The sequence below is a fragment of the Carassius carassius genome, chromosome 16, assembly GCF_963082965.1.
Source record: "Carassius carassius chromosome 16, fCarCar2.1, whole genome shotgun sequence".
Classification (NCBI taxonomy): domain Eukaryota; kingdom Metazoa; phylum Chordata; class Actinopteri; order Cypriniformes; family Cyprinidae; genus Carassius; species Carassius carassius.
Window position 1 is genome coordinate 5,368,096 of NC_081770.1, and position 25,832 is coordinate 5,393,927.

Consider the following 25,832-nt stretch of genomic DNA (forward strand, 5'->3'; position numbering starts at 1 on the left):
AATCTAGCACGATAATAACACACAGCAATACTATTCCTTCTAAATTTAATAACATTTTCTTTTCTTTTTTTTTAACCAGAATGCATATGCATTGAATTACTTATTCTAATTATGTTTTTACTACTAGGCTATTAAAATCAATAATAATTTACTCGGTCCTTCCACTCTATGGTTGATATTTGGAAGAAAAGCAGCGCGTCATTGCACAGCTCGATGACGTCACCTAGTGTTACAACTTTGCATTGCTTTCTTTGTTCGGGGAAAATTTCAGCAACATGTTCCAATTCTCCAAGCTATTATTTTCTTAATTTACTATTATTATTATTATTATTATTATTCAATGCTTTTATTTAAGTATTTAACTACATACATTTTTAATTGAATTTAAAAATAATAAATGTATGGGTCAATTAGCCTTCAAACAAGTAGCGTACAATCAAAGACAATAATAATAATATATTTTATTTATATAGAGCCTCTCCAACACTTAAGGGCCTTTTACAAGTCAGGTTTTAGAGACATAAACATCAATATAAGAAGACAGAACACATAGCAAGAGCTGACATTAATATATAAAAGACCAATTACAAAGACAGATAAGAGAGGACGTAGATAAACATCTATAACAGGCTACATTACAAACTGAGAACTGAAGAGTAATAGGCTACTCAGAGAGAGAGAGAGAGAGAGAGAGAGAGAGAGAGAGAGAGAAACTGTTTTCAGGCGGTTTTTGAAGGACAGAAGGGAGGAAGCTTGATGTTTTGGGGAAGAGCATTCCACAATCTGGGAGCCACAACACTCGGACAATCTGTAAACACAAGCATTTTTACCACACAACTCTCATTTGAATGTCATTTTGTACCGTTTTGGTTTGTCATTACATAATCAATTGTTAAATAGCCAAAATTCAATAATAGTAATAATAAAAAAAAACATGCCTAAAGGGATATCCCTTACAAAAATGCAGTATACTTCGTTTATTTTACTAAGTATACTTAAGTAAAGTTCAAGTATATTTTTAAGTTTACTTTATGTAGCAAGTATACCTCTATGTTTATAGTTTGTACTGCAATTATACTAAAAGTGAACTTTTTAACTAATTAAATACTTTGTACACCTTCACTAAACTACTAGTTTAGTAGTTTTATACTGCAAGTATACTCATAGGTTTTCTTTAAGTGAACTTTACATCATACTTTAAGTTTATTACTATGTCCATATTTAGGTTTTAATGTGTATATATTTTGTTACATGAATATCTGAACATACAAAACATCCAAAGAAAGAACAGGTATCTGCGTGTAAACAAAAACATTTTATTCTAGCTTCATGTATTATTTTTTGAAACACTTTAATATGTTTCATAAAAAATAAAGAAATAACATTTTGAACAAAAAGGTGAAAAAAGACTGTGAATTGGATTCAGAATGATAACCAAAACGTAGATGGAGATCGACCAACAAAAGCACCCAAAAGCTTGACAGAAACCCATAACATTACAGTTTTGATGCTGTTTCATGTCAGATGATCATGTTAAATGTGTTAGTATCTGGTGTTTCTTTTTTCTTCTTCACTTGTGTTTTTTTGGTCAAGTCAAGTACACTTAAATGTCATTTTGAGTATATTTCTGAGGAGCACATAAAGCCCAGCTCCGAGAAGTACATAAAAAGTAAACTGAAAGCATACTTTCCTATTTTTAGTTTTAAAGAAGTATACTAATAACATTCTTGAATAAATGTCTTTTTCGTAAGGAATAATAGGTTTTCATGTAACTATTGCTGATTCATCTAGAAGGAATATAATGCATTAGTATAAAAATCAATACTAATGTGATTATATTAATTACCGAGAGTGCACTATAACATTAAGCAAATGGTCTTTGTTAGTTGGCATGAAATGTGCTTGAATAAAACGTATTATTAGCCTCTTAATAATAAGCAGAACCTTTGAATTTCCTTCCTATTTCTAATAATTAGGCCACTGTCGCTTTAACCCAGTTCCTGTTCTCTCTCTCTCTCTCTCTCTCTCTCTCTCTCTCTCTGTGTGTGTGTGTGTGTGTGTAATCTATCTGAAGATAACGGGCCGCTGCTGGAGTTAGAAGGTCCGAGTCATTTTAGCGACTCGGTTTGTTCGAACGATACGTTGCTACCTGCAACAACAATTTAACCATTTTTTTTTTAAATATCATATGCATATTTCGTTAAATAAAACGACTTTATCACTGTGTAATCGATTAATTTATATGAATTAGTATGCTTCTTACAGTACATATATTTGCTATGTACAATTATTGCTCAGAAACGGTGATGGTGTTTGCTGCAAATTGCTTTGCGTAATGAAAATATTGTCATATATTGCTATACTTACTATTTATTCCTTTTTATGTTTGTGTTTATGTTTGTATCGTATATTTTCTACACCAAACACACGTCTCGCGATGGCTTACTCTCAAGTGATTCACAGCCGCTTTGCGAATCGACTCAACAGAATCGTTCAAAAGAACCGGCTAACACGAGAACAAGGACATCATCTGCTTCTTTTTTTTTTTTTTTTTTTTTTTAGTTCATTAACCTCAACTTCTTCACAGCGCGGCGCGTCGGTCGCTTCTCACGAGATGCTTTAAATAGATTTCAGAAACATTTTCATAGACATCTGCGGGTTTTGTTTTTTCCTTGCGCGTTTGTGAATACATCACACGCTGAGCGATATATACGCGCAGGTTCATTTGAGCGTAGTCTTCATTTGGCGATTTTTATTTCCACTTCTTTTCTAAATCCGACCCACATATGGACATACAGGGGAATCTGTTCTGTTTTAAACCTCTCGACATGAGATGAAACCCGGAGGAGATGTTATGTTCACTAAATAACGAAAAGAAGAGGACGCGCTATTTGGGCAGATGAACTGAACACACATCACATGCGCGGAATATAAAGAGGCCAATCGACACTGGTTATGGTTCTTCTTTATCATCCTTTCATTTCAGGGTTGCTCAGAATGCTTAAATTGTAAGCCATCAGTTTAAATTTATAATATAGCATCTGTTAAGCAGGCATGCTGATTCATATATTGTGCAATGGATTTTGTAACCATACAGTAAGGGAAGTGTTTAGTCAATTTAAGGTTATATACAGAGCAGGTTCCTTGTAATGGGATGTTTAAGCAAATGATGGTGGCACTCTAAAGCCATTAACACCCCAATGGCTGACATTGGCATGCATGTAGTATAGGATATAAAATAATCTCTTTTCTCTTGGCATTAGAGTTAATGTTGGAATCTGTTTGTTTTGGTATAATTTGTTAATTGGCATTAGTAGTTTATAAGTCTTAATTTAGAAGACAAGACGGGGTACTTCAGAGACCATAATCGGCTTAAGGTTTACGGCTGCTGTAGTTGGTGGCACTTCTGCATCGTGCATCTCCATTGCTTTTCCAGCCCCGAAGTATTACAGTGTTTCTAATATAATGGACCCCGATCATGATGGTTCCTCCAGCGATGGCATGGAGATGGAGATCATGCCTGGCTATTGGGAGCTCATCACTAGAGCATATTCAGTCATGTTCAGTGCCTTAAGAGACTGTGAAGTCTGCGGGCTGGAGCTGTCCAGAAGAACCTTGCTGGATCATGCATACATAACCTGGATGGAGATCTTCATGTTCTTCATGTGCGCGGTCATGTGGACGAAGGTGCGCAGGGGACTGACCGTGTACATCTTTGAGGTAAATACACCAAAGAAGTCACTATCAATGCAAATGCAAAAAGTGACACACAGGTATTGATTATTTATACTGTGTACATAGTTTTTAATGCATCTAAAAAACCAAATTCTGGCATCGGCTATTAAAAAATGCCAAAGCTCATTATAGTACCCTGTAACTGTTTGAGTATTAAACACCAGGTTTTAAAAAACATCTATTTGTTTTGAACCATTGGAGTTTACATCACCATTTGTATATTAAAGGTCATTTGTGCATCTACATGTGGGAAAGCGTGCTTCTGAGATTTTTAATGGGGTCAAATATTACTAGTATACCACCCATATTTGGTGATGTGATCCGACTGAGTTGTGCACGAGCAAACCACTCAAAAGTCTCGTTTTTAGCTCTTCTTGTTTCCGGACAGCAGTATAACAGAAGTTTTGACACTCGATGCAGAAAGTTCACAAGTCATCATTTCAGCTGTGACTTCAAAATGTCTGTTAAGATGTGTTTGTGGTGTAGTTTATCCTCTGTTGAACCAGAAAGGTTTTGTTCGAGGTTCACAGGTCAGGGAAATTCATTTTAAACTCACTGTTCAAAGTTACAATGTGCACAAGAGCTGTTTTACATAGTTTTTTACTTTGCATTTTACCTTTTACATACTTTTACATACAAAGATGGCTATGCAAACTGGCCATATAACTATCAAGTTTCCTAGACATGAACTTTACCAAATTGCCTCGCGTCTGGGATTTTGATGTCCCCAAATTTTGCATCTTAGGCTTATTTTCAGCCTATTTGAAGTATGCAAACGTCGGTTTCACTTCCTGTCCTTAAACGTGTGAGGCGGAAACATGCAATACGAGTGCATTTACATCTCTCCCTTGCTCAGCACATGTGCTACAATTAGCAGGATCAATATGATTCATGGGTCCCCTGCATTCATGTTTGCTCTGGCACGCGGTTTATTCCCCCTTCTGTAAATTCTTTTCTCTCGGCACGTTGAGAAACCCTGACGGATGGCGCGGGGCAGCTGGCGTGATGTTTATACGGAAATATGTGACATGTGTCAGGACCTTGTCTGCATTGTAACCCTTGAGTAAGAGACAGCGAGGTCTTGGCAAAGAGTTGCAGCACCGTAGTTTGAGATTAAAACACAGGCATGGCTTTGAAAATAAAAAGATAAGCATGTATCACTTGTAGACCGTTAGTCTCTTATCAGTGTAACTTGTGCTTCTTGGCTAATAATACCCTCTCCTTGAAAGAGGGTGTCCCCTTCTACATAACACATGTAGCCATGTGATCAAACCATTGCTTGCAAAAAAAATCAATCAATCAATGAGAATGAGATGGGATTTTGGCTTTTCACTGATTAATGAGTTAAGCATGGGTCTGTTCTTCACACTAAGCTATCATAGGACTTCAGAATACATTGTGCACAAGTCATATGGAGGCCTTTTGGAAATGTTTTTTTGGCTGTCTGAACTCGCTAATGGAGTTTAAGAATACTGTACTTTGGCCACAGGATTGTCTTGGGAGATAATTTCTGACATAGTCTGCAGATTTTGTGAAGTGTTTTGTGGACTATGTCCTGCACTCTCAAACACATGCGTGCAGTAGGTAACATGATCTGTCTGTCTGCTTTTTAAACTAATCTCCATGTTGCCTAATAAACAATTTATGGCATGAGCTCTTAGTTCTAATGAGGCCCATTCATTTTTAAGTTCCCTTGCACTTTCACATTTTCAGTCTCGATGGATGACTAACACAAGGCCATCTGGCCAATAGAGTGTAGACTGTTGTGTGGGAAAAAAATCAAGGTGTTGACTGCATGCTGTTTTGACCTTTGATGAGACTGTGATGAACACTATTCACTGGACCAGAGGATATTTTCAGTAATCACTCCACTTAAATCAAAATACATGACAATATCGTGTTCTGGCAAACAACATCAGAAGAGCTGAATATCATGTCACGCCGTGGATTCTTCAGGCACTAGCTAACCTTTGAGTTCTGTGTCTTAACAGAAGTTCGTACAGATAGATGTCATCAACTCTTCAGATAGTAAAGTTACAGATGTGTTTGAATGGTTTACATTCTTAACACATGCTGAACAAACAGAATTGCGACACCAGCAGGTGCATTGATCTTTCATTGACATGTTGACTGTTAATCAATTTTTAAGTAATCAATTACATACACCGACAGAGTAATTTCTAGATTTTTGAAATTGACACAAAATAATCCTTATATGACCAAGCAGAAATGGTCATTAACTAATGCTGATAGAAGATTCTTCTTCTAAAGGTAACCCTTCGAAATGTGCAGCCCCATAAATTGATCCTGAAAGGCAATTAAAGCTCTCATTCATTTATGCCTGCTCAGAGACCTGATAAACTGCTCTGTACTAGATGCTTGTATTGATGTATTTTGAGTGTGGTAGTTTGGTGCTCAGAGTGGAAATTGCATGCCATTATCAGTTGGCATCTAAAACATCTGCGTCCTTCCTTCCTCTTTGTGCCGCCCTGTTACGTCTACTCGGATCTCTTGATCTGGTACTTCATTTTCACCCGAAATGATGAATGATGAAAATAAACCAGTGATTCCAAGAACAATCAAAGCTTAAGGAAACTTAACTTAAAGCAGGATGGTTTTTGAGGGGGAAATGAGTGTAAGATGTGGCCCCATCTGACCCTCTTTTAACACATTTGTCACCTCAGAGTATTGGACTATCAAGCGCAAGGTTGGGGGTTTGATTCCCCGGGAACACATGATAAGTAAAAATTGATAGCCTGACTGTACTTTAAGTCGCTTTGGATAAAAGCGTCAGCTAAATGCATAAATTTATTTTAAAATTTATTTAATTTAAGTGAGTGTCCCTTTCCATCCCCCAAATTTTTAAGTGTCATGATTTACTCAGCCGTTAGTAGAAGAATCTTCATTCTTGACTTCCATACAAGTGACCACATTTGATTGAGTGATCCATATGAGAAGTTGCATGAAGATTCAAATAAACTTTAAAGGAAAACTCTAGGTTAAGAATGGTATGAGTTAATAATGACAGAATATTTGGTGGACTGTCCTTTTAAATTGCTCTGTTAATGTAATGCATACCCTAAGAAAACACCAAGCTGAAGGAAATGACTGTATGATGGAAAGCTGTTTACATACGTGGGAGATGGGCTTATCCTTTTTCACTTTTTCATTGTGTTTGTTGTCATTCGTCTTGTATTTATTCTTCAAGTTGCTCTTGTATAACACTGGAAATCCAAAGAGAGCATCGAACCAATAGGGAAATAACATTGTGTGATGGAAAGCTATTTACATATGTGGGAGATGAGATTATCCATTGTCTGTGTTGTCATTTGTCTTATTTATTCTAGTAAACCACCTGCTATCCTCAAACAGTTGCCATGGAAACTGCATGTTAAGCCGATAGGTCAGCTCTTGTACAAGACCCCAACACACAACGTGTTTCGGTTGTATTTGGTCAGCAGGTCCAGAATGGGTTCAGTTCAGCCCTTGCTTCTGAATGATGTTCATGTGCTGGGAGAGTGAGGAGAAGTAGTTGAAGGCCTAATATGGGTTGTAATGTCTTCCAAAACAAAACTGTATTCCCAGAAGAAACTTCTACTGCACAGAAAGCTCAGGAGACTTTTTGGTGAACTCGGTTGTGTTTCATTAAAGCTGTAGTCTGTAACTTTTTTTTTTTTGGTTAAAAAAATTATCCAGAATCTGTTTCCGGGCAAGTACATAACCAGCTAGTGTTCAAAACGAACTCCTTACCTTAGCCCGATCCACTGCGGTAAGCTTGTAATAATGTGGTACAGGTAGGTTTCTGTGGGAAATACAAGCATTTTGCCGTTCATCGTTGCATCATTAAATTCACTTTTCATTTATAGCCTTTTCTCACAGCAGCTGGAATAAATAATTTATAATTTTGAAGGTGGAATGTATTCCAGAAAGGTCAAGTGGAGATTCACCCATAGTCTACAGGCAACACTAAAAAACACTAAATAGATGTAGTCAAGCAAGGCTGATGTTTTTAACATTAACATTTTGAGAACAAAGTATAACAAAACTAATAATTTGCATGGTTTGATGTGGTATGAGCTAAGCGATCATTAGATTGAATGAAAATTGTTAGAGCAATGTATTCAAATGCTTTTCCCCTCAGTTGGTCAGAACAAAAGTGGCAGCCATGTTACTTGTTCAGATGACATTTTCTGGTGAAAATTCTTGAGTCACACTTTCAAGATGTAGAATCTGTGATTCCCCAGAACAGTGAATACTAACAGCCACATATCAAAACATTAGATTCATTTGCGCTGAGGAATCGTGCCGATGCACAACCCATACAAAGATGATAATACTGCAAATAACTGTAATTGCAGGTTTCAGACAGAGATGGTGACAAAGAGGCAAAACTTGTGCACTGCAGCTTTAAGTTTTTTCATAGATTCCTATAAAGTAATGACAAGACACACAAATTAAACATGGTTGACAAAGTAAAAGAACAGATCTGGGAAACTGATGTGGACGTGGATAATTCATAATAAATTACATTTTTACATTGAATCATATTGAAGATCATACTTTCCATTGGCAAACTGAGCACACTCAAAGACATCTCTTCTGATCAATTTACCAGAAGAAAACAGTCAGTCTGAGAAGCATTGAACATCTTCACTGAACTAAGCAACTGGAATATTAATGAGATCTCATTTGTGATCTTTTAGATGGCCTAAAATCATTTTATTATCTTGTGGCCATTAGACCACAGAGCAATGTCACAATGCTCAGCTGAGAAATGATGTGTGCTGTCTATTATAACCATAAGCCGAGTCATCCTCAGCCACCAGCATCAGCAGCAGACAACCTGAACCTCAGGGCCTCAGCTAGAGGTAGTGATAGACAAACAGGGTTGGGGCATTTTGGTAACAGCTGGCCTCCATAAATAACCCAAGTGGATGGAGGCAGATAGCGTAATCCTGCAGTGTTAGCCACATTGCCTTATGACCAATAAGAGGCAACCATGAAACCTATGTCCACAATTGTGAGGCCATAGGATGTCAACGTATATGCCTAGTTTCGAAGGCCTACTTTTTGTTGATTGTCCTGAGCACAAGGGAGAGTGCAGATCAGGTAACGGCAAGTATAGGTGGTGATCATGAATAGATAAATGATTAAGACAAGCTTTCAATCGCATCTTCAGTTACGGTGGCATTCGGCTTCACTTGGAGGATAGTCTGTCACAGGAGAGACAAGGTGAATGAATGTCAGTACACACATAAAGTACCCAAGTTTAGCAAAGATGAGGTTCTACTTTAGCTTGAGGTTATTACCATCAGCGGGTCATGTGAGACATCCAAAACCGTGTCATCAGCTAACCGGAGCGGCTTTTTTATAACTCATCCTACTTATGAAGTCACAAAGATGCTTTATTATTTCATTTTGTTTTATGTGGATTTATAGAAAGCATTTATTTAACTTAGAAAGTCTTGAAAACATTTGAGTTGATATACATAGTTAACCTTCACTTTCAAGCAAGTTAAATGCATAAATGAATCAACGTTACTACGTTATGTAATAAGTATTAGGCACAGCATGGTAAATTACCATTTGTTAATCATTTTACATGGTAGCATGGTTAAGTATCATTTATTGTCTGGGATTTGTTTCCTAGATGTCTTCGTTGATGGATTAACACCTGTTATTCAAATGCATGCACTTTAATTCTATTCTTTCCTGATCTTTCACAGCCCTTTGGACAATGGTGTTGTATCCAACCAAAAGATGTCTCAAAGATGCCGGAGAGTGCTTGGAAGCTGGTCTTCTACACAATGTCGTGGTCATACAGCACCTACCTTTTGTTTTTCACTAGCTATTCCTTCTTTCAAAACCCCCCATCTGTGTTTTACGGTAAGGTTCATACTTGATGCATGACCTATTTTTTTTACGTAGTAATTTGTTTAAACACTCTCAGACCTGACTACCTCAAACCTTTTTTTCCAACAAGCATTTGAGTTGTGTAGTAAACACTGCATGCTACTTTTAAATGGGGTAGGTTAGACACAGAGGAAAAGGATAAATGTTTAATGACTAAAGATCTGATAAAAAAATAAATAAAATTAAGGGTCACAAAAGTTGCCATTATCTGTTAACACTCTTTATCAAGTCCCATTTTCATTGGTCACTGATTACTATTTAATTTCTCATTGGTTGTTGCTGTATCATGTCATTGCTTATTTGCATAAAGTTTGTCTCGTAGCCAAAGATTGTTGTTGTTGTCAGAACACATCAACTGTCATTAAAAATGAATGACATATATTTAGATTGCAAATCAATGATGTGAATGCCCCTTGCCAGCAACATACAAACAACTTTTAATTTCTACTATATCAGTATAAATCATTTGCTTTATGAGGCCAGTGTTCTACTGTTTGAAAGTCAAGGTCTTTACAATCTAGAGTTGATTTGTTTATGGCTGCAGAGTTCACTTGGAGAACTCAGTGCCACTTGTTTGTTCTCTCTTTCTTGACTTAGACTGGAAGAGTGGGATGTCGGTTCCCACTGATATCACAATAGCTTACCTAATCCAGGGCAGCTTCTATGGCCATTCCATATATGCCACCATTTACATGGATGCCTGGAGGAAGGACTCCCTTGTCATGGTGGTGCATCACTTTATCACTCTGGCCCTGATCACATTCTCCTATGCCTTCAGGTCAGGCAAATTCAAAGGCTTTGTTAAAGCAGTGATGCTACAGCTTGTCAAAATGGGTTTTTGAAGCTCTAGCTTCCATAGTTACAGCATTTGACAAAAAAAATAAACTCAAATTATATGCCACTAAAAGCACAGTTAATAAACTGCTCATCATTGTTCATATCGTCCTCAGATACCACAACATTGGCATTCTCGTTCTCTTTCTTCATGACATCAATGACATTCAGTTGGAATTCACCAAGATCAACGTTTACTTCAAGACTCGGGGAGGGAAAGAGTATTTCATCAATGATGTCCTTTCCAACATGGGGGCTATTAGTTTTAGCATCACATGGTGAGGTTTACCTGTTGTTCAAGAAACCAGAAGTTTTCTTATTGACACATGTATACAGACACAGCATTGAAACCTTATCCAAGCCCAAAAGTGATTTGCAGAAGTAGGCACACACCTTTTGTTGGTCCCGGGACAACATTCCCATCAGTTGATCATTGCCCTAATATTTCAGGGATTGGTATGATCAATCCTCTGCTTTGATCTAACAAAACTTACAGTAATTTCTGGACCTAAACTCTGTAAGAGCAGGATTGGGTACCCCAGTTTAGGGTTAGGAAAGTTTGATAGGACTCTCATGCAACAATAATAGCTGTTCATCTATTAACATGCCCTTCTTGGTTTAATAATCTGTGTGAAGGTGTATAGCAGGGGTGGGCCACTTCAACAGTCTAGGTACACTTTCCTGCAGAGTTTGAAAAATTCCTTAGGATTGCTTAGACATTACAGGCAAGTCTGTTTGATTAGGGTTGGAGGTAAACTCTGCAGGACAGTGCCCCTCAAAGGCCAGAGTTCTCCCACCCCTGCTCTGCCATATCCCTTGTTGGAGTAACAACTACCTATTGGCCCTTTTGCTATGGATTTTTGCCTTCACATGTGAGCTAGTTTGTTCTTGCCATTTGTGCAGGTTTTGGTTCCGTTTGTACTGGTTCCCCCTCAAAGTGCTGTGGGCCTCCTGTGTAACCAGCATCACGTCGGTTCCCCACATCCCTTTCTACTTCTTCTTCAACATACTCCTGTTTGCCCTGCTCCTCATGAACATCTACTGGTTCCTGGTAAGAATGGGTAGTTTAAGAACACAACAGCAATGTAGTGTAGCTCAGGATAAGTAACCTGAAGGTTGCTGGCTTGAGCCTTACAATGAATCCACTTACCATTCGAATAGAACAAACGTCTGAACCGATAAGCGAAACATACAAAATGTCAAGAGCAGGGGGGCACAAGGACTGGAATTGAGAACCACTGCTCTAGTGCAGTTTCCCAGCCATGATTCAGGAGTACTTCCAACAGTGCACATTTTGAATGTCTCCTTATCAACCACACCTGATTTGACCAATCAGTTCATTAGAGCGAACGATAAGGGAGACAACCTAATGAGCTGATGACCTGAGTGAGGTGTGTTCGACTAAGGAGACATGCAAAATGTCCAGGAACTATTGCCCTAGAGCAGGGATGTCCAGTCCAGCTCCTGGTGGGCCACTGTCCTACATAATTAGATCCAACCCCAATTAACCACACCTGAACCAGCTTGTTGATGCAAGTTGGAGCTAAACTCTGCAGGACAGTGGCCCTCTAGGACCAAGTATGGACTACCCTGCTCTAGAGGGATTGTCCCAGGATTAAGTGTACTTTTGTTTACGTAACATAAATATGTCTAATATAATGATTACTTCAAAAGCTAAATCTCACTGACCTGAAATCAGTGGTGTCAGATCGTGTTAGCTAGCTATCTAGCAGATACATTATCCAAAGTGACTTGCAGTACACTTATAACATGAACAGTGCATGCTATCCTGACTTTAACTGTAACTTGAATTTTAACCTACAATCTGGCTTAAAACTTCTAGAACAATTACCTACCATCATTTACCCTGCTCAAGTTACATTTCTTATGAGTTATTGTTGTGAAAATGCTCTGTAAATGTCAAATGTTTTCTTTTTACAGTTCATTGTGCTGTTTGTGGTGAAGGCCCTGACGGGCCAGATGACGGAGGTAAATGACGTCCGGGAGTACGAGGATGAGGACCTAAAGGAGAAAAAAGACACTAATGATCAGATGTCTACCGAAGGGTAAGCAAAGAAATGCAGCAGTTGGTGGTTAGCACAGGTTTACAGCATGTGCATGTAACCAAGAGGAAGTCGTGTGGTCAACTAGCAGTTCAGACAGAACTGAGAACTGTAGAGTCAACTACCTTGACTTCTTTTGATCCAAAATGTTTTTGCCTATTCCTACTAGGATTTATTATATTTATTTTGGTGGTGTAGGCTGCAAGTGCACTTGACCCATAAATGTGCCGATTCCAACATGACCTGAAGGCAGTTTTGCTGTACTAAAATATAACACTAACAAGGAACAGAAGAGTATATAAAACAAGGCTATTTTAGACCAGTGGTTCCCAACACTGGTCCTGGAGGCACCCCAACACTGCTTTTCTTTCTCTGACACACTATTTTCAGGTCTTGGAGTCTCTACTAATGAGCTGAATCAGATGTGCAAAATGTGCAGTGTTGGGGTGCCTCCAGGACCAGGTTTGGGAACCACTGTATTAGACACTTGATTTGTGCTTAATCTGGGCCCCTTTGAAAGTTTCATAGCTGGGCAGTGTTTTATTAGCTTTAGATATACTAACCACTAAGACTGCTTTGTTCCACACACTTATGACAGCAATAGCTGTAGGTTTAGGGTAACGCAATCGGAGATCACTGAGTGTGACGGTCTGTTTCAACCTGATCTGTGAGACATGGAGATTGGATGAAAGAGCCGTCTCCTGTATATGTGACAAGCGTCATGGCATTAGTCCTGTCCTTATCTCTCAGACCTTGAAGTAAAGTGATCCGACAATGCCACATGGATCCTGCGATCACCTCCTTAAAGCCTGACAGTGTGCTTTTCACCTCTCTTCCTTCCTCTTAGGAAACACGTGCAGAATGGGATCAGCAAGAAGAAACATCTATAATGTGCAGGTGCTGCCACCTGCAGGCACTTAATGATGACTGCAAGGTACTTATGTGAACTAGTTTGATTCTAACCTCAGAACGCCAAGGTGTTTGGACAGTCATGAGAAGAAATAATATTGACCATCATTTGCATTTTATCTTGATTATTATAATTGTAATCATAGCACTGTGAATGTTGTTTGTTATGTTTTGTGCATTGCTTATTTTTTTTTTTTTTGTGACCTGAAATTATGGTGGGAGTGAGAAACAGTCCCATGCATTTTAGAGAACAGCGGAAACCATGATAAACAAGTTTTTTGGTCATCATCTGGGACCACAGTTTGTTTTAGATTTAGACCACTGTTTTTTGCTGTTCTGCTGTATTTTATATTCCATGAGTGAAAGAACTAAAAAGGGTTAATACGTAACTTGTGGTAGGCGAGTCCTAGTGGAGTGGTTCTCAAAAAGTGGGTTGAAGGTCTAATCTCAAAAGCATAGGAAATGGAAATGTTACAAGTGTATAATTTTAAAGTTGTGTATAAAGTTAAATGCAAAGGATATAACGCAATTAATTATGTAATAACACACAGTTAATGCAGTTTATGAAACAAACCCTTACCATATCTTTTGTTGTCTGTATCCAAAAGCAGGTTGTGCATCAAATCACATCCAATGATATTTCAGCAGAAATTCATGTATATTATTAGTAGACATTGAAATTATTAGTAGTCTCTTGAAAACCATGAATAAAATCTTGCATGGTAAAAAAATAAAAAACAAACATATACAATACAGGTATACAAGTATAAACAGTTTGATAGATATTCTGCACACTGCATATTGAAAAGTAATCAAAACGAAGTGACTTTATGCTTAAAAATTGAAACTTTCCAATTGAAACTTGTCCCTTTGAAACAAGTATATTTTATCTTGTTTGAAGTAAAAACTACAATTTCCAGAAAACGAGACCATATTTAATGTACCATGATTCAATAAGGTATTTAGACGTACTTGAAAACAAGAAAACTTATCCATCACTTTTGCAGTGTGGCCTTAAGAAGTTAATATATAATATTAATACATTTAAAGATTAATCAATTGACAAAAACGATGTAAAATCAGTATCCTGAAGCAAAACCAGTTGAGAACCACTGTAGTTAAAGTCTACTAACACTCTATGCAGGGTTATAACAACAAATTAGCCTGATCTGCATATCAAAATAAATCACATTTTTACAGTATTACCATGAACAAGGGAATCACTTTCAATGTTTTGATTACAAAATAACTTACTGCTTGCATCACATTCGTGGATTTCCCCCCATAGCAACCGTTGCTGTAATGGCGCGATCTAAGCTAGCTTCTGATTGGCTGAACACTTTACACTCAGATGCTATATCGTGTTTATTTCGCTAAAATAAGGATGAAAAACTTAACAGAAGTTGATCGTGGATGCTTATTCAGTTCGACATGTTTTGCTCTACTCAAATTAAACGAAGTATTTATGCGGATGTTGTATTCAGGAACGCATGATATCTGAGAATATGCTTTATGAAGAAATTATCTGTCGTGACACTGATATCTCCAGAACTAACACAATACTTGAAAAGATGATTTGCCTACTGTATCAAAAGTTCCCTTTTGGACGAAGCTTCGCACACAAACAGACGTCGCTGTAGTCATGTCTTCCGCTCGTGTTGCTATTTTTAGATGCTTCGTTTTAGCGCGAAATATTCCTTAACGCAATTCAAATTGCTACTGCTGTTTTTTTTCTATGTACACGTCCATTATTTATACAGCATCCGTGTACTATGGTACCTTTTAATGAGTTTAGTCAGTTTCTGGTCTGTAGTTATATTTTTACCCAAATCACTGGACAAAAAAACATTAACAGCCGTTAAATACAGCTGTTGGCAAGATGGTAACCCTCATTCTGTGAAACTTTTCCAGCGTTACTTGGAGTCAAAATTCAGGTTACCAACTAGCAATAACCACCATACAGTCCATTAATTAATGAAAAACCATTGGTTTTCTGTAAGTTATTCATAGTGGAAATAATTTATCACATTGAGAGTATAATCAAAATGTGTACATTTTCTAGAAAAGTGCCAAAAATAAATATCAAACTCCTGGTAAACATAATCAAAAAACATTAAGTTTGAGGTGTTTTTGCCTGGGGTGTTTTGCTGTATTTGGGTTCTGAAATGTGATTTAATGAAAATTGCACTGTAATTTCTTACTACTGTTTTCTCCTGTATAAAATGTTTTGAAAATATTAGTAGCTAGAGGATTTATACAGCTTAATTTAACATGGAGAAATAAGTTATTAGATTTGTGTAAACATTTTTTCTTGGATCATTTATTCATCCTTTTCCATGATTTTGATCTGACCACTAGGAGCAATCTGTATTATCTCATTTGTAAAGGAACAATTTTAATAATTCCAGTTTATTTAGTGAATTGCAACCAACTGTGTTGTCATGTTTTTTCCATTAAATAAAAACTGCTCAAAGAAAACAACTGCAGTATATTCTTAACTCAACAAAAAGTTTATTTTTCTTCATCCTTGAGAATCAAGGTTATTTACCTCTGATTTGCAAAGTTAAATTAAGTTTGGAGAACAACAACAAAAAACATTAAACCAGTGCATGTCGGAGCATAACAGCTTCCATAAATAACAGCAAATTTGTACCACACTGCTTGGCAATAAATAGCGACAGCAGAAGTGAACATTGGATGTCAAAACCACACGTGGAATTAGGACTGAAGAAAGAAATGGGAGTTTAAAAATTTCTAAAGATTCATGGAATAATTAATATTAGTATTTTAAGAATAACTTTAGGATAAAAGAATCTGAAAAACATGAAATGCCAGGTTTCCAAACATTACAATCTATTATATATATTATATATATATATATATAATTGCCGCAAAGAGAATCAGCAGTTTGAGCTGAGACTCATGCAAACGAATGATTTTGCAATGATTTTGGCCAACTTTGTAGCAGCTGCCAGTGAAGAATAAGCACACAAGGAAAGGTTTTCAGGAAACACTGCTTAGAAGTACAATCCGTACAAGAAGGGCACATTTCATGACGGCATTTCATGGGAACTGATTTGTTTGCGATTTAAATTGGAATCAACTCTGTTTGAGCAATTACGGATTGTATTTTAGAGGACGCAGGACTTGAGGCAACGCTGAGACAAGACTTGAAATGCTAGTAGAGATGTAGTGGATGTAATTCTTGGCATGGAAATCAACACTCAACTAAATCAATCAAACTAGTGAAATAAAGACAGCAAACACACTCTTGGCTCTGCTTCGGGACCCCGGCGGTCCCTTGTTATTGCAGGTGCATGAATTGCAGGTTTAGTGCTGTTTGACCCGAGGAGCTGTGACTCTACGCAGGAAGCCGTACAGAAGTCCAAAATTCTGTGGGAAAACAAGAATGAACTTTTTCATATGAAATAAGACAAATGTTAACTGGAAAATACATTTAATATAAATCATGATCAGAGTGAGGAAAAAAAACTGCACTAAAAATAATAATGAAAATGTCAGTTAATCAGTGTGTTAAAAAAATCTTTTTGTCTGAACATTTGTCTTACCTGAACAGCCAAATACAGCACTCCAAGATAAGATGCGATACAGACAGCTAGCAGCAGGTCAAAGATAGCTGGTTTTACCCTGGTTCGTTTCAAATAAAACAATCATTCAGTTTTTAACCTTTGGTTAAGCATAATTTCATTCTTGTGCACGTTAAACGGGGGTCAATTATTTATGGAAGCCCATTTCCACCACTGAATAACTTTTTATCATCTCACAATTCTGATTTTTTTTCTCAGAATCGCAAGTTTATATTTCGCAATTCTGACTTTCTTTTTTTCCTCACAGCTGCAAGTCCATAACTCACAATTCTGACTTTTTCATAATTTCATAATTCCGAGATATAAATTTAGAATTGTGAGAAAAAAAAAGAAAGTTAGAATTGCGAGATATAATTTTACAATTGTTAGAAAAAAAGTCAGAATTGCGAGATATAAAATTTTACAATTATGTGAAAAAAAAGTCAGAATTCTGAGATATAAATTCACATTTGTGAGAAAAAAAGAGTCAGAATTGCAAGATATAAATTTACAATTGTGAGAAAAAAAAGAAACTCACAATTCCGAGAAATAAAGTCAGAATTGTGAGATAAAAAGTTTAAATTAACTTGTTTTATATTTTTATTCAGTAGCGGAAACGGGCTTCCAAAATTATTAATATTATAAACTTAATAAAAATTTAAGATTTACAAATGCAGACCTTGATATCTGGGTTAAATTCAATACTAACCTGAGTTTAATTATGAAATATGAAACAACATCTCATAGTGTTTAAAAAAAAATCCAGGATGAACAAAGCAAACCTTAAAAGGTTGTCGAGCACACTAAAAACATTTATGACAACGTACATCATTGAATATCTCACCTATACGCATTCATGGTCTGCTTGAGTTGATCATAAAAGACAAACTCAGGGTCCCTGTCAAAATAAGACAAAACAAAAAACAATCATGAAGCTCTGAATATGATCCGTTTCCACTCAACACTGAACCACTGCTGTGTTGATTCACCTCTTGTCGGCTCTGACCAGGTGTCTCTTGACGTCCTTCAGATATCGGTTCAGGTAATACTCCAGCGTGTTCACGATGCTGCTGTCTTTGTCCAGCAGCTGGGCGGCTCGCGGTTGGGCCGTCAGCCAGTCCACCATTGACTCCAGCTGATCCTCCTGCACCTGCTGATGGGAACAGAAGAGCACTTAAACAACAACAGACCAGACTCAACACGTCAGCTTTACACAGACGAGTCAGTGAAGGCTAAATGCTGGGAAAGAGCATATACAGTATGATGCCTGCAAATACTGCAGCTCACCGGGTTTTGGAAATACTCACCATCTGTTCAGTGAAGATCTGCAGGTCTCCGCCGACGCCCTGCGAGACAGAATACAACTATAGCATCGATAACGGGACATAGTAAAATAGGATTCTGGGGGTAATTTGTCTTATAAATACTGTTTTTGCAAAGAGAACTCAAAATGACACATTTACATGCAAAAAAAAAAAGGAAAAAAAAAATCTCCCTTCGGTTATAATGCTTTAATTCCTGTTTAGAAACTGTTATTTGAAATATAATTTTTTCTGGTACATTTTGGCATCTAGTGGCATCCACATTTCAAAGAGCAACCCCTAATTAAACCTGAATTACAGATTAAAAAAAAAAATACAAAAAGTTTCTTCAAAAAGTTTTGTGTGTTTATTGTAATATTTTAAACATATATAATGTTATTTATAAATAATTACACTAATATATTGTAGCTCAAATGGTTTTTATATTTCCTCCATTTGTATGTGTGTAGCGTAAACATTTGAAGTTGAGTATGTCAAACTTAAGCGAAAATACCAAAAAACGTATCGGTGCTTATGTCGTCAAAATTGCAATATATTATCAAAGTAAAAAAAAATTACAAATGCAAGCAGATTTTCGTTTGTTTGTGTGTTTGTTTTTTCACGCAGAATTAGACCAAGTAGATTTCAAATCGTGCAGCACTACTCAATGGTTGAGTTATATATTACATATTTTATTCATATACATATCCATATCCGCTAAGAAACGAAGACTAATGTTGATAACGGAACATTACCTTATCTGTCAGGTTGTATATGACTCTCGCCAGCGCTTCGGCGATGACTTTAGTGTTTCGACTGAGCTTCGTCAGATCCACATGAGGCCTGCCAGAAACAGAGAGATGACATCATCAACCTAACCAACCAATGGGCAGCGAGGGAGGGAACCAGTCGTCAGGGCGACAGAGAGAGAGCACCAATCATCACCCACCCAGTGGTGGCCTCTCCCGCCCCCTCCAGAGAGGACACTGACCGCATGTCCATGATGGAGTGGCGCACGGGGCTGCGGTGGCTCTCCAGGTGGGATAGGGTGAAGGCGGGCAGGCGGCGGATGCCGAAGCGCTCGTGCTCCCACGCCAGAGTGTCGTCCGCCAGGTTGATCTTCTTGTGGACCATTGAGAACTTCAGGTCGGGGTGCTGCTGGGCCGAAACCTACAAACAGGAGCCAGTGAGGTCTGACGTCATGAGGAGTAAAGAACGTGGATGAGGAGCGGATAATCTTACGGTCTCTAGTTCTTTGAGAAGGAGGTGCTGTGGGCTTCCCTCTTTCGGTGGTTTAGAGACGTGGAGGTGAAGGTTGTCACTGTTACCCAGAGTGTCCAGACACAAAACGAACGCCACGTTGTCCTGGAGCAGACTGGAATCTGGAAGACAGGGGCGAGGTCAATACATGCCGTTTAACAAGACGTCTTAGCAGGCAGGGGTTCAAGAATTTTTCTTTGAATTTGCAGCTTATTGTTGTTCATTATTATTGGTATCAAGTAACATTATTAAAACCACCTTTGGGGAATTGTGAAATAAAAAAGGTATTTAAGATTTTTAAATTTTGGAACACAATGAAAATGTCATAAAATGATTTGAGGAGACATTTACATTTAAGTAAAATTATCTAATTTGTTTAAATGCAAAACGTACACTAGGTTTTTAGATATTTCCGCTTCAAACTGTAGTGATTTAATAATTTTGGAATAATATTTATTTCAAACTTTGGAATAAATGCCAAATATGGCTTCGGACTCAGTGTGCAAGGACCTTAACCAGAAACAAAAGCGTTATGCACAATATTGGGCTTTTAATTATAAACAAGCCTGAAAAAAAAAACATTATTATATTATTATTTTGAAATATTTATGCTTTACTACTTCCAGCTGCTCCTAATCAACAGATTATGTCGCAAAAATACCAATAATAACCACAAAAAACCCATTATGCATTATACAGGATGTTTAATAAAATAAAAAAACATACATAAATGTATATTATTTACTTTCAGACACTCATAATAATCAGACAGTTTAATTAAAATACCAAAAAATAACCAGAAAAAAAGATATTTATAATACAACAGTTATAATAATAAACAAGGCTGAAAAACACTGAGACTCTTATTTTGAAATTGTACTCCATATAAACTATATTTACTCTGCTATATTAAGCAACAAATGTAAGTGAAATACTCAAACCGTGGAGCAATACTTGTACCTGTGTGATCCAGGTTGTCCTCCAGCCAGCGTTTTGTGCCTTGGTAGTTAAACTTCCCGCCTCCAGACAAGAAAAACAGCAGGTTGTATCTACGAAAAATAAAGCATGCTAAGGCTGGGCAATTTTTCAGATTTTATCAATTAATTCGAATTTCATGTTTTGCCACAATTTTATTTTTTAGAAAGCATGGAATTGCGATTTTCAATAGAAATATAATTAAACGTTAGAATTAGACAATTTGATGATATTCTGGTAAAGAAAAGAACGATCCAACCGTGATTAGCCGCTAACGTGCTCTGTGAATGACCATAAATATAGCGCTAGGCATCATTCACACAGAACATGCTTTTGTGTTGACAAAGCTGCGACGCGGGCAGCAGAATAGAAAAAAAGTGCAAGAAGATCAGAGGGAACTTTTTTTTACTTGAGCGTCACGTTTTTAGAAAGCCGTTTCATGCATGAGACGCTGAAAGAGACGCGAGCGCAACAGTCAAACATGTCCATCTTTACAGAGAAAACAATGGAAAAGCAGCGCAATCGAATATAAAAAACTATCATCATAATCATTCTGAATTTGAATTACCTTGACTTTTGAGAATTTGTTAAAAGCATTAAATCTGAACACATAATATGTATAAAACATGTAGCTGTAGTACATGCAAATATACTTAAACTATTTGTTTAACATTTCCATAATTTTGATGACTTCATGTGTGCTGCACTTGGAAATGAATTTTCTTTAACCAGAGAAATAAAGGAAAAGTTACTTGAATCATGTTGTAGTTACATTTTCAAATGGACTAGTTAAAAATCGTAAAAAAAAATAGAGAATCGGTAAAACGTTCTTTAAAAAAAACAAAAAAACAAAAAATTATAAACATTTAAATTTTTTGAATCACCCAGTCCTAAAGTGCGCAGACAGAATTTGGTTTCAATTGCCTGTTTTACAAAATAAATCATCAACGTTACCCGGCATGCGTGCGTTTGTAGGAGTAGAGTCTGGAAAACAGTCGTGCGAGCTCCAGCAGTACAGCGACGCCACTGCCATTCGAGTCTGCGCCGTACGACAGCCACTGAAACAAAACACACTGAATATATCACAACAAATAACTCAGAAATGCACATAAAGAATGAAAGCAGCATGATGTTCTTACCGGAGCAACTCCGAAAGAGTCATAATGAGCCACCAGGACGATAGTGGGCAGATCTTCTCCTCCCGAACCCGTGAGACGACCCTGACAAGAGCATTAAAGCAATCCTGAGTGACATTTCACACTTTCAGAGTCAAATGCTGCACTGCTGAAGGATGTCTAAAAGCCTGACCTGACTGTGTTGAGCATTAACTGAATCCATTCTCAGATTAGTGTTATTAATGTCCTCTGAGCCTAAAACCGCTGCTAGAATGTCTAACACAATGACACAAAGTGGATGAACTGTGGTCCTTTCTTGAGTTCGACAGCTGACTTTCACTGGATGATAGAGAGCGAAAGTTCTCCAAAACGTCTTCACTTTAGGTTTGTAACAACACGCGTGTGAGCATATGAGGACCGAGCCTTCGTTTCTGGGTAAACGAGTCTGTTCTGGAGTCAGTTCTACTCACCTCTAGACTGGTAATGGCCCAGTCACTGACAGCTTTACTCTGAGCTCCACTGGTCACCATCTGAAAACCGTTAGCGGTCGCTGTGTGCAGCAGCACTGGATGAAAACACACAAAGCCCAGGTTAATATACATTCAAAACCATCCACACACATTAAAACACATACACAGAATACACACATATAATACTTAAAAGTACAAATACAATCTGGATATTTATATGCTATATATAACATCAATATAACAATATATTGTATATATTGTTAAATATAAAAACCGTATCAATCGATAATTATAGAAATTTTTTAATATTATTAAATTAAAGAGCAAATAATTTTTTTCCACTGTATTTTTAATTTACTCAATTAAGACAACAAAATTTAACAGTCAAACACAAAATAAAATGGTAACAAATATCTCCTTTCTAATGTTTTATATGCAGATCAAATAAATCTACAGGAAACTTTTGTCTAGTCTCCCGAGACCACAAGAGGGCGCAATGTGCAAAATAATGCAGCGCATTAAACTGTTTATTAAGTGCAATGAAATAATAACTCTCCATAAAAAACGTGCATAACATCTAAATTAACATATATAAATCAAATATAATTTAATAAATTGCATAAACAATTAACAGCATCATGTATTTATGCATTGGGACACGGTGAAATAGAATAAACCTTCACAAATTCGCTACCTGTTTTCAAAAAGTTTAAACCGTTTTAACTTTGCATGACTTTCTATACATCTCTCGTGTGCAGCAGTCACATTCGAGCGTCTAAAAAATGCGCTGAATATGCACCTTTGTGAATGGCTTGGTTTGGGTTTTAATGTAATCAAGATCTTCTCCGGAGTGCGTTTCGATATTTCTTGAATATTTTGAATGCATAACGCAGCAGCAGCGCGTATCGTGGGCTAGACTTAAAAAACATTCAAATGCAAAAACGTCACAGACGTCTATCGGACATGTTTTATATTATACTAACTATATCATATAAACTGTATTGTCAAACTCTGCGCATTCATAAACAAGTACCTTCAGCAGCTGACGAAGCCCCCTGTGAGGACGAGGAGATCTGTGTCTGAGTGTAGATGGACAGCAGCTCCTCGTCCTCCAGAGCGAAGTACACGGGCACGATGGTCTCGGTGGCCAGCAGCTCCGGCTCCAGCTCCATGAACTGCTACAGAAGACCAAAACACACCACAGTCAGCCTCCGGCGAGCTGAGCATCCCACACACCACTCCAGCGGACGCCAGCGTTACCTGCACCATGTCCTGCGGCACAGTGGACATGTTCTGGGGCAGTATGATGACCACGGCCCCTGCCGACTGTCGCAGCGCTCTCTGGTATTTCTCGTAGGAGAAGTCGGCGAGCCGCACCATCACACATCGACGGCTGAGCACCTCGGCCTCCACCGTACGAGCCTCCGTGTTTAAAATGGCATTACGGGAACCTAAAAGACGAATTTGGGTTATGATATTATCTACTATCGAAAAAGCTAACTGATATAACACTGCATTATGATCGTAGACATAAATGGCTAAACTAAATACATCTGAAAAGTCCATAGAAACCTGTGAAACCAGTTTTGAGTCATGATGAGCTCTTATGAAGGACCCTGTTTGATAAACAGAGCTGGCAGATCTTGAAAAGCACTACTAACGGACCATCAAAAGCAGTTGTTAACTCAGATGACGACGACTTAAAATATAAACATAAAAATAATAATAATAATAAAAATTTTACTAAATGAAAAATGACTTGGCAACTAACTGAAATAAATAAAATAAATGATATTATTTATAAATAAAAGCTACAAATAAAAACTAAAACAGAAATAAAATGAAAAGTGACCAAATTGAAATAAAAAATGAAAATGCAAAAATTGAAAGCTACATCAAAATATGAATTAGAATAAAATTAAAACTACATTAGTTTTTCTGTGAATTATATATATATATATATATATATATATATATATATATATATATATATATATATATATGAATATGTTTTTGAATGTTTTTTTATTCCTCAACAGCTCTGAAATCAGTCACTAATTTGTAACTCAGCTTTTTAGCTTTAAGATAGCTTTAAGATAAATATAATAAATTATAAATGAAATATGAATGAAAAATACAAACGCATAATACGATTAGAAAAAATATTTAAAACGTTGAATACATAATAAATATATAATAATAATGTATTCAAGTATAATATACTTTATATGTATACACTTAATGCTGTATGTATAAATACATGTATTGAATAACAATGCATTAAAACTGAAATATATAACTCAAAATAACGTAACGTTACTAACGATAATTTCGCGGTATGTTCCTGAAGTACCGCTAGCGTTACATGTCAACGCTTGATGGGTTTGAACCTACAACCTTCAGTTAAGAGCCCTGATGAAGGTTTAAACCTATAAAACCCATAGTAAAACCACGGTACGGTACAGTCTGGGGGCTAACTGAAAGACTGTAGGTTTGAACCCAAGCAAACGTTGACTCGAGCACCACTACGCCACGATACGTCATAAACAGAACGACAGGATTATTATTAAAGCACTATAGACAGGTCTGAAGCGTGTCGTGGCGGTGTACGGTGTGTTTTACCGTAGGTTTGTCCCTGCAGGTCGTACTGCTGCATTCGGTAGACGCTGAACTCGTGCGCCGCTTCCGCGCGCAGCGGACACACGAGCACCAGAAACAGCACGAGACTCAGCGGGAACGAGCACTTCAGCATGTTCTCCAACACCTCGCTGGCCTCCTCGAACATGCTGGAGCCGGAGCGATGAGGAACCGAGAAAATACGGGATGAATGAACGACTGACGGACTGACGGAGAGCGCTCGAACTGCGGGGGGTTTCAGACAGGCGAAGTCAACGGACACCTACACGACCGCCTGCATTGTTGTGATACTAAGTTACCGTTTAATCGATGCACCGTTCAGCTTCTTCTGTGACAGGTTTGGTTTAATACATCAATTCAAGGGTGCTGGGGTTTTAGGAAATCGTTTTATTAAATCTTCTCCAAATGCGACTCTAGTTGGGGATGTTTGGGGTCCTTCAGGAGAATCCAGGGACTGCCTCATCTGACCTTTTTCTCCATGTTTTTCTCTAGTCAGATTTATATGGTTTATTTATTAATTTTGCAAAACACACAGAATCTGTTATATTTGTGGGACTGAGTGCAGTGCAATTCTTCATATACAAAGAATAACTTAAAGCATTGTTAATAAATGTGTCATATTTAAAATGTCAATAATTAAATGCTTCTCAAATATTTATTTATTATAAAAAAAGATATATACCGGTCAGAATAATTAATGTGTCATAAATGAATGTAGCCTATAATGTGTCAGTAATTATTATTTTATTTTTTTTTACTATAATTTAGTTTTTTAGCTACTACAAAACTAAAAACAAAAATGAATCGACAAAATCTATCACACTAGTATTTCACTTGCTATACAAAACAATATGCGCCCTGATAATAATAATAATTTTCGAATTAAAATACACATATATGTTAAAAGTTTCATTAGATAATTACTATTAAGTGCTCTTACTTTCCACTAGAGGGAAATCTTTCCTAATAATTAAAATCTGTTGCGCTTCTCTACCCTAAATATAGCTAATACAGAAAAACACAGTAAGAACAT

At 37.1% G+C, this 25,832-nt stretch overlaps 2 protein-coding genes across 5 annotated transcripts; one reads left to right on the forward strand and one right to left on the reverse strand.

Moving 5' to 3' along the window:
• The first annotated feature begins 2,512 nt into the window (after positions 1–2,512).
• Positions 2,513–13,588, forward strand: LOC132159510 (ceramide synthase 1-like). Its single transcript, XM_059569051.1, has 7 exons — positions 2,513–3,720; positions 9,462–9,621; positions 10,246–10,426; positions 10,599–10,760; positions 11,386–11,533; positions 12,424–12,548; positions 13,393–13,588. Exons 1-7 carry the CDS (start codon positions 3,466–3,468, stop codon positions 13,433–13,435), a joined length of 1,074 nt encoding a protein of 357 aa, XP_059425034.1. The 5' UTR covers positions 2,513–3,465; the 3' UTR covers positions 13,436–13,588.
• A 2,366-nt stretch (positions 13,589–15,954) lies between these two features.
• On the reverse strand, positions 15,955–25,150 carry ncln (nicalin). 4 transcript variants are annotated; one of them, XM_059569050.1, is made up of 15 exons: positions 24,785–25,150; positions 23,423–23,613; positions 23,196–23,340; positions 22,163–22,257; positions 21,717–21,797; positions 21,532–21,635; positions 20,563–20,651; positions 19,585–19,724; positions 19,334–19,512; positions 19,098–19,185; positions 18,349–18,387; positions 18,031–18,191; positions 17,886–17,939; positions 17,024–17,102; positions 15,955–16,847 (listed from the first exon to the last, which is right to left on the reverse strand). In XM_059569050.1, exons 1-15 carry the CDS (start codon positions 24,945–24,947, stop codon positions 16,785–16,787), a joined length of 1,671 nt encoding a protein of 556 aa, XP_059425033.1. In that variant the 5' UTR covers positions 24,948–25,150; the 3' UTR covers positions 15,955–16,784. The 4 variants fall into 4 exon arrangements, with proteins under 4 accessions (XP_059425033.1, XP_059425031.1, XP_059425032.1 ...); XM_059569048.1 differs by having other exon boundaries at positions 19,292–19,512; positions 24,785–25,142; XM_059569049.1 differs by having other exon boundaries at positions 18,031–18,194; positions 24,785–25,137.
• Positions 25,151–25,832: the final 682 nt, after the last annotated feature.